A 10,172-nucleotide genomic window follows, 5' to 3' on the forward strand; every position below is an offset into this window, starting at 1 on the left:
AAAGGTGAAGGTTCTATATTTCTATGACACTAACAAGACAAAGCAGTTTCTGGCGCGAATGGACTTGAACATCTTTTCAACGACGAGGAAAGTTTTGAGTGACATGCATGAATGGTGACTAACGCCGTTTGGGTTCTGAAACAAGGTTGTTCACTTTTCCCACTGCTGAAAAGGGAAGCCTAAGAATAAAAAAATTGAAATTTAAAACTAACGTAAATCGCCTTACCACGCTCTTTGCCAGCTAAATTTCGAGTCTTTGACTACCTTTCATAGAAAAGTACGCCACCTACATTACACTTGTGAAGTATATTTACTCCATCTTCCGGAATGCAGATCAAAAAAGCTTGTTCTTACCCATCACGTGCAACGGGCTCGCACCATATAATTGACCAATCACAACTCGCATCATCCGGACATACGACATGACATGATTGGTCGGAGACTAGCTTCCAGTGCTGAGAGCACAACCCTTTCGTTCATTCAGTAACCCGTCAGTCGAAAGATGGCCGACCGTCTGAGTAGTTCATCGCAACTGGCGGCAGTTGAAATGGAGGATCAATCACGCGCGAACAATGAGGTAGGTCTCGAATTTCGCGATGACAACCGCTTTTCGCGATAACTTTGGTAAGGTAAAAGGTTTCTTTTCGCATTAATTCCTGCTTTAAAAAGATCTGTTTCAAGAATGAAGAATGGGTTGATAGCTCCGAGTTTTGCGTCAAAATACGGTCAAAACGCCATTGCCTATAGAGGGGCGCCTGTCCTCTGGAACACCATTGGTCGTTCAAAATGTTCTGTTTTAGATTGCACGGACATGAAATCCTTTTTGAAAAATGTCGTTAAATGTTATGCTTTTAACGATTTTAATTTCAACGTTTAAGCCCCGCAAATAATCAACATTTCATATATTTTTAACTGTCTTTTTAAATTTTTAAAATGCCTATTGTATTATGAGTGATTTTATTTTATTCTCTTGAATGTAGTTTTAATCATTTTTATCATTTTATCACTAATTTGTAATTTTGTACACGACCCTACAATCTTTTATCTTTGAATTTAATATCTTGTATAAATAAAGGTTGTGTTGTATTGTATTACTGTATTGTAAAGTTGTGATTTTTTCCTCTTTGTAGCAGAAACACAGTGAAGCGAATTTGGGAAGAGGAGAGGCGGGAACTTTAAACGAAGAGGACCCAGAAATCGCGGAAGAATTTGATCCGTGGGCTTTGCCTGAACTGCAGGATCTTGGGCCAAAGTGGTCAGGTAAGATTGCATCACATTTTACGATGAGCTGTTTTTCGGTGAGTTTCCTGCGTTAACATTTGAATGAAACCACTACTTTACATACTCGCCAACAGAACTCGATGGCCGTGGAAAGGTAAGACGCGTAGCTCTGGTGAACCTCAAGATCATTCTTCTCCTTGTTTTGCTGTACCTGTTCATCTGTTCGTTGGATTTCCTAAGCAGTGCCTTCCGATTGCTGGGCGGAAAAGCCGCTGGTGAAGTGTTTTCCTCCAATAAAATTCTTGGCAACCCTATCGCAGGGCTCATGATAGGTATTCTGGCTACAGTACTTGTACAAAGCTCCTCAACTACAACTTCCATCGTTGTGAGCATGGTTGCTGCTGAGAGTAAGTATAGGGAGTTTAAGATCTACGACGCGACGGCAAAGAAAACGTCACAAATTTTGCATATTTAATGAGCAAAAACAATAGCTTTGCACGCTCTGCACGTGCATTTTTAGTTTTTGTACATTTCTTTCACGTTTTCGGCAAATCTACCACGTGAAATGACCAATTCTCAAGTTTTACGGAGAACGTGAACAAAAGGCAGCGAATTTGAATTTTCTGTCGTAGATTCAATACCGCACCTCCTAATTCAGTTCGTGGAAGGTTACACTAGTTTTTAGAAGATAGACAAGCCGACATAACGACGAAAACGATTAATGAACCTGAACTTGCAATTTTAAATGACGTTTTCGTTACCGTCGCGTCGCAGATCTTAAACTCCCTAATGTTTAACACAGGGGCTGGTGTCAGTGTAACTTGAAGGGGTTACAACATGGCCTGGGCAGATATTTAATCTATAACACACGCAAGTGTTGATTTTGGCTTTGTACAGGATGTTATTAATATATTTTTGTCAACCCCATGGTCCTATGAGAGTTGTACTTTTAGTTCGATAGATAGAACCTATATTTAATCACGAAAATCTCATCACTTTCATTGTTAATTTCAGTTTACAGTGTCCCCAATCAGTGCTCCAGCGCTAGAACGACTAGATACTTAAATAAAGTTCCTTTCCTTTCCTTATGCTAATTACAATATCGTGACAAATATATAACACTACAAATTTAAAATCTTAAACTACTGAATACAAGCTATTGATAGTACTTATTATCTAAGATAACAATGTAAAATCTGCTTTCCATGAGAGCCGTGCTATATCAATAATTAATTAATTAATGAAAAATTAAAAATTAACTAAACGTCGAATGGCAAACAGCGCTTTATTCCCATAGAGAATTAGCTTGCCACGGCCAGACCGTTAATGGTTATAGCATGATTGCCCAGGTGATATGGAAATTTATATTCTTGCAGTTTCATTAGTATGGCTTTCATCATGTCACCATGGTCACTCCATTCATGGCCACTAAAATGTAGAAACGGATGACGTCCATTTTGTAATTTTTACCAAGAAGAGATAATTGCCATGGAATAAATTTAATTCTGGAGAGTAGATACCTCTAAGGTGCTGTGACACTTTACATAGGAGAGTTTTTATTTGCGTTGCAAAGACAATCAAATGCACAGAATTCAAAAGCATGGAAGTATACAAAACGAACAAATGTTTATTGAAGTTTTCCATCTCTGTGAGGAGAACAGGCCACAGTTTTTTCAAGAAAATGAGTTTGATGTTGTGAATTGCTCTAGTAACGGCACGACAAAAAAAATCATATCTGTGAAAGCACTTGTCGCCTGAGTTAATATACTAAGACAATAATAACATTATTCATTAATTTATGGCTCAGTGAATATTTTCATATAACACAAATCCTATTCAACCGGTTAAATAATCCTTCATAGTTCCTTTGTTTGAGATGAGAATGTTTTTAGGTGTCATTTGTTAAACTTTCGCTGCATACCATGTCCCAACCTGTAGATTGATAGATTTGTCTTATTTAAGAATGGTGTAGGAGGAAGAAGATGCATGTCATCCCAATAATGCTGTGACAGTTCTAAGTAAACGTTCAAGAAGAATGTGCAAGCTTTAGTTATTAATTATGTGAAATTTGTGTGGCTTTTAACAAAGAACATGGAAATTTACAATCAGCAAAGGTCACCGCGCATCGGTGGCTCAGTTGGTTGAGCATCGGTCTGTCATGCAGGTGATCGTTAGTTCTTCTCCTGCATTAGGGAGTTTAAGGTCTACGACGCGACGGCAACGAAAACGTCATTTAAAATTGCAACTTCAGGTTAATTTATATTTTTCGTCATTATGTTGGCTTGTCTAACTTCTAAAAACTAGTGTAACTTTCCAGGAACTGAATTAGGAAGTAAGGTGATGAAGCTACGACAGAAAATTCAAATTCGCTGCCTTGTGTTCACGTTCTCTGAAAAACTTGAGAATTGGTAATTTCACGTTGTAGATTTGCAGAAAACGTGAAGGAAATGTACAAAAATGAAGAATGCACGTGCAGAGCGTGCAAAGCTATTGTTTTTGCTCATTAAATATGCATAATTTGTGACGTTTTCGTTGCCGTCCCGTCGTAGATCTTAAACTCCCTATTAATTCTACCCGCAAACGGTTAGACTTTCAAGTCTTCTCGGATAAGGACTGTAAACCGTAGGTCCCGTCTCATAGCCCTTGTTGGAGATCAAATGGTATGGGACGTTAAAGAACCCACTCACTATTCGAAAAGACTAGGGGACGTTGGCCCTGGTGTTGTGGACTGGCCTTAATCTGGACGGGGGTATCATTCAAATGCTACTACAACCAAAAAAACAATAATACACTAAGTGACCGAAGTGTTAAGTTCTGATTTTAAACAGACACCTGTTTATTTTAACTGGAATTTTGTTATTTATTGGTACGCTATTACTAACTTTAAAATCTTGAGAGAGCTGAGTCGAGGGGAAAATGACGTCAAAGACTCACTGGTTTAAAAATGCAATGCGTATGTACGCGGCTAAATTAATATGCAGCACGGGAGTTTCGGGCTTTCAGACTCGTGTTTTGAAAGCCCGTGTTTTGCATATATAATAAGTTGCGTTTACACGCTGAAATTTTAAGCTAGTGAGCCTCTGACGTCACTTTTCCCTTGATCCAACCCACTGAGGTCCAATCGGTCAGTTTTGAACGTGAGTAATGGCGCACCTTGAAATCCAAACCTTACACTTAAAATAAACAGCCTTTGGATAAAAATCAAAGCTCAAAATGTTTGCCAGTCAGGTGTTAAGTGAACACGCGTTCAAAATCTGGAGGAAAAAAGAAAATGATTTTTTGATCATAGTAGCACTTTCACTTTCTAAATTAATTGTAAACTGCGTAAGAAGCAGTCTGGCCAAAGTCTTCCACAAAGCATTGTAAATTTAGTCCTGAAGAGCCCCGAGGGGAGACACTAATAATTTCACTTCACTTCATACTTGCAAGGCAACAAATAACAAAGCCATTATAAGCGACGATTTTAGGTTTGAAACTACCAAAAAAATCCTGCAGGCTGAGGGTATGCACATAGTTGATGGAGGGGAATGGTTATGAAAGCCGACAAATTTCCTTGTTGTAGGTTTTTTTTCTCTTTTTTGGCCTTGACCGTGCACAAAACACAATAGTTGTTTACTCCGTGCTAAGGAACTAGCCAATAGAAACGTGTTGGTTACGTAATTCATGCATAGTGTATGAGCGCAAAACAAAAGATTGTGCACGGTCGTGGACTTTCCAACCTAAATCTTGCCATCTTTGTTTGCTCCTTTGATGTTTGCCGAGCTTCCAAACCATTCCCCTCTATTAACTATGGTATGCATTAGAAAAGATGTGTATATGCCTTTAAGGAAACCCTTACGAACGTTTTCCCAAGTAGGTTAAGAAAAAAGTAATCAAAATGGTCAGTTCTTTATCAAATGAATAAGTTTGGTATAAAGGATTGCCAACCCTTCTGAGAGTAAGAATTGTAGATTTTCAATTCAGAGGCACCCAACGTCAATTTTCGGAAAATATCTGTTCGAAAGACGATTTGAGATCTAGAATTTTCGGAACATTTGTTGTAAAATTTCTTGCTTGGCTGGCTCTCCTAGGATTTTCGAACTTCTAAAAATTGATATACTTGCCCGTCACCTAGAATTTTCGGGAGCCTTTTTTCTGGCTGAATTTTTCGAAAAGGTAAGTTTTCATCCCTATAATTCTCGGATCACTAGACTCTCAGCTAGGATATCCGAACAGATGAAAACGTTTAGGGCGTACAATGCTATTTTTAAGTGGTTTTGAACTATATTCTCTTTGGGTGCCCCTGGATTTTATTTTGCCGGTCCAACGCCAAACAATTTTGCTCATCAACGAGAGCCGCTTTTGGAGTGAATTGGTTAACAAAGATCACTCAAAATTAAACTTTGTACCCTTTAACAACAGCTATTGTGGGCCCACTCATATCTCCTTTAAAGCTGGTGAACCCTGCTTCATCATTGTGGTGCAGTTGTTGTTTATCGCGATCTTCTTGAGACTGAGAAAGGATTAGTTGAATATCGCTCAACTTGTGACATTTTGACAATTGGAATAGACCTTTCTCGCTTGTACATTTTGTTTTCCCAATACAGATCATGTGATAATACTCAGGAGGCTTGGTCCTTTGTTTTGTTCATTAAAAAGAGTGCCTGCAGGCATATTCATGCTTGCATGCACTCATTTTAATGAACAAAACAAATGACCAAACCTCCTAAGTTGGTTCTAATTGCGTCACATTTACTACCTACCTTATTCTGCTGAATTAAGGATGTGCCTACTCCTGTTATTGCGCATACGTTCGGCGTATCTCGAGATACTCGGATTTCCTATGGCTGGTGCTTATTAATACAGGGATATTTTTGCGCGGTTCAAACCTATGCGGAGAAAGCAGAACTTCCAAAAAGAAAATTGGGGGCATCCATGCATTTTCAGAGATAATTAACCTTCACTTTGAAAAAGAACGCTATACATTGCTTTGTATTTTAAAGCTTTTTACAAATATTTTTGATTAATTATCTTCGGAAAATGCTTAGTTAGCCCAAATTTTTTTTTTGGATTTCAATGACACTTCTGAACGATGAAATTGTTGCTTTTCTCGTGTATCCACTGAACCGCGCAAAAATACCTTTGAATTAGTAGGCACCGTCTTTAGGGTACTCAATTGCACATTAGTCATTGCCATCAATCAAGCAGAATGCGTTGACGGGTCACCTCAACAGTTGATTTTGATCCACTTTGTCAGTTTCTGCTTTTAAGAAACCACAGGGTTCTTGCTACTCCTTGAAGTCCTTGAAAAGCCCTGGAATTTAATTGTGGACTTCTAGGGCGCTTGAGAAGCCCTGAAAAAAGGATTTGGTGGAAAACTGCTTGAAAATTCCTTGAATGCCAAAGAGACACTTTCAAAATTGAGCCCAAATTGAACTATTGGGGAAAGATTAAATGCGAAAATTAAACTGCCCATGCGTGGAATTGACTCGCAGGACGTGGAAAGAGTTTCTGAGTTACACATTGCATTGTGAGATTCTTTTTTTAATCACGTGATGAAACGGAGACCATTTTGTTTTATGAGATGTGTCCGTGTGTAGTCATGGTCTGGTGTTAGAGGTATTTTTCGACAAAGAAAACACTGAAGCACGTATGTATGGCATTGAAATCTTCCTACAAACTCTCCTTGAAAACTTAATTTCTGGTTCTTCAAAACTCAAGTAAATCTATGATCCTTGCAGTTATGAAGGTAATTTTAGCAATTGCGCAAAGAAACCTGAAAAATTCAGGGTTTGAACCCTGGACTTGCGATGCCGGTGCGACGCTCTAACCAACCTAAGATATGAAGCCACTGAAATTTGTATGATTCATTTCATATATGGTTTCATTCATTGATTCGCTCATCACGGGATCATTTCAACCCACAAATGACCATCTTCCAACATCAGTGGCTTCTTAGCTCAGTTGGTTAGAGCGTGGCACTGGCATCGCGAGGTCACGGGTTCAAACCCCGTTGAAGTCCTGAATTTTTTAGGTCAAAATCGCGTTCATAAATGCGAGGATCATAGTCCCGGAATTTTATATACAAAATCCAGCATGAACCCTGAATCAACCTGTGGCTGCAAACGTGATTGGTGGCAGTCAAAAGGTAAAACGTTTGTTTAAAGGTAAACGTAATGGATCTCAAGCAGAACATTAATGGTTTCTCAACATTTTTGTTTCAGTCCTGCCAGTTGAACCAGCCATCTATATTGTGATGGGAGCAAACATTGGAACCTCGGTCACCAACACAATGGTAGCTTTGGCTCAAGCTGCTGAGCGAAATGAGTTCCGCCGTGCCTTTGCTGGAGCAGTTGTCCACGACATTTTCAACTGGCTCTCAGTGCTTGTCTTTCTACCGTTGGAGGTTATCAGTGGATACTTGAGGAGTTTAACTGGCCAGATTATCAAAGGTCTTGATCTGAGTGAAAGCAAGGAGACAAACCAAAAGTTGCTCAAAGTTGTCACAGAACCATTCACCAAGCTCATAATTCAAGTAGACAAGAAAGTCATCACAAAAATTGCTCTTGGCAAAGCAGAGTCTGGGGACGTGTCACTGATCAAGAATTGCAAAGTGGATATAATTGTTGAAAACAACAAGTCGTTTACAAATGAAACGACAAACAAAGTTTATTATAAACTGGTGAATGAAACAGTTCCCGGAACACCAAAATGTTCATTCCTTTTTGCAGACACTTCATTAAGTGACACAGAAGTTGGTGTTATACTCCTGGTGATATCCATAGTTCTTTTGTGCATATGCCTGATATGCATCGTTAAAATCTTGCACTCGATGCTGCGTGGCCAAATGGCAAAGATTATCAAGAAAACTATTAATGCAGACTTCCCTGGACCATTCAGACACCTGACTGGTTATCTGGCCATTCTGGTTGGAGCAGGTTTGACTATGTTAGTCCAATCTAGTTCCATCTTCACGTCAGCACTTACACCCCTCATTGGAGTTGGGGTCGTGTCCCTGGAGCGTGCCTTACCATTAACCTTGGGTGCAAATATTGGAACAACTGCAACCGGCATCCTGGCTGCCTTGGCATCTACTTCTAACTTGGGTAAAGCCCTTCAGATTGCCTTCTGTCATCTGTTCTTCAACATCTCTGGTATCATAGTATGGTATCCCATCCCTTACATGCGAAGAGTACCAATCAGTTTTGCAAAGACCCTTGGCAACAAGACTGCTGAGTACCGCTGGTTTCCTGTGGCATACCTGGCGTTGGCCTTCTTCCTTCTACCAGCAACTGTCTTTGGTTTGTCACTGGCTGGTTGGCAGATTCTTCTTGGTGTTGCAATTCCCTTCATACTTCTCTTCCTGTTCGTCATCATTGTGAACATCCTGCAGCGGAAAGCCCCCAGACACCTACCTAAAGCCTTGCAAGACTGGGAGTGGTTGCCAAAATGGACTAGATCCCTAGAGCCACTTAATCGCATGATCACCAGAGTTGCTGGGTTTAAAAAACTCTTGCGTCTCCGATAAAAGATCAATTGTCCCTTCCCCTTCTTACGGTGCCGGTCTGCAAGGGACATGCGATGCAAAATTTATTTTGTAACTAGCACTGTCACTTAATTATCTAGTACTGCTACTTATTATCTAGCACTGTCGCTTAATTATCTAGCACTGCTACTTATTATCTAGCACTGTCGCTTAATTATCTAGCACTGCTACTTATTATCTAGCACTGCCACTTACTATCTAGCAGTTCCACTTACTATCTAGCACTGCTACTTACTATCTAGCACATAAAAGCTAACCTTAGGCCTAATTAGGCCTAGATAATAAGTAGCAGTGCTAGATAAATAAGTGACAGTGCTAGATAATAAGTAGCAGTGCTAGATAAATAAGTGACAGTGCCAGATAATAAGTGACAGTGCTAGATAATAAGTGACACTGCCAGATAAATAAGTGACAGTGCTAGATAAGTAGAGTTTTTGGATTTGATGTCCCTTACAGGGCACCGTACCTTCTACTTAAAATGTGGAAAAAAATTTGCTTATAAGTGTGAACTGTTCATGTTTGTATCTTTCCATGTTAACATTTAGAATGTTAGTTCTTAGTTGCAAATTGAGCTCGTGACCAATGACTTCCGGTAGATGGTTTTGAACTTGATTATTTGTTATTGTTAATAGGGAGCTTCAGCACACTGATGCGTTTTTGAGACGCACATGGCAACCGGAAGAGAACATTTCACGATTTCACGTGCCATGACAGTGATGTCTCCCAGATTTTTATATTGATCATCACTAACGGAGAAAAAGATGCTTGGAAATGTAACTGTGGTTGTGTGAAGACAAGTTGAAAGGGAAACAGCTGACTTCCGGTTGCCATCCACGTCTCAAAATCACTGTTTCCTCTTCAGCAGGAGCTTGTCACCAGGTCTTCTCATACCTAGTTATCTTAGGTTCATGTCCCCAATATTTTTCCTCTTTATCAAATGCCTAAGTATGTGACATGACAGGTACATGGTGTGTTGATCGAGGTACCATTCTTTGAATACTATTTTAAGTATAAACAGTTTGAAAAAAAAGGTCCAAGGAGTGACGGTGTTGTGATTGGTTTAAGCCAGTTTCACAAAAAAACTTTCGACAAACGGTGTCATTCAGATGGATTGAATCCACACAACTGTATCATGTAATGGTAATCAAATGGTCTTAAGTCATTTCGCTATTTTACTGCAAAGACCTGGAACACGATACCAAATGCAATACGCGCCAAGGCTGGCACAAGAACATTTCTTCATGATATTCGTCGCCTAAAATTCTAGAAATTTTAGCTTTGGATTTCTTGTTTTTAATTACATGTACACGTTTTTTAATGCGACATACTGTTTGTATACACATATTTTACTTCATGAATATAGTTTCTAACATAGGTTGTACTTTTATTTTGTATATTTTTTAGTTGGTTGTAGGTTAATGTGAAA

At 39.2% G+C, this 10,172-nt stretch overlaps 1 protein-coding gene across 1 annotated transcript in view; it reads left to right on the plus strand.

The window, feature by feature from the left end:
- The first annotated feature begins 495 nt into the window (after positions 1-495).
- LOC137968139 (sodium-dependent phosphate transport protein 2B-like) overlaps positions 496-10,172 on the plus strand; it is a 9,817-nt gene continuing 140 nt past the window's right edge. The window contains exons 1-4 of the mRNA XM_068814762.1: positions 496-577; positions 1,131-1,260; positions 1,356-1,628; positions 7,425-10,172. The exon at positions 7,425-10,172 is cut by the window's right edge and continues 140 nt beyond it. Of these exons, the coding sequence (XP_068670863.1) occupies positions 503-577; positions 1,131-1,260; positions 1,356-1,628; positions 7,425-8,728 (1,782 nt within the window). The 5' untranslated portion in view covers positions 496-502 and the 3' untranslated portion in view covers positions 8,729-10,172. The remainder of the gene's footprint in view (positions 578-1,130; positions 1,261-1,355; positions 1,629-7,424) is intronic.

This window comes from Montipora foliosa, chromosome 8, assembly GCF_036669935.1.
Source record: "Montipora foliosa isolate CH-2021 chromosome 8, ASM3666993v2, whole genome shotgun sequence".
In the NCBI taxonomy this organism is placed as follows: Eukaryota; Metazoa; Cnidaria; class Anthozoa; order Scleractinia; family Acroporidae; genus Montipora; species Montipora foliosa.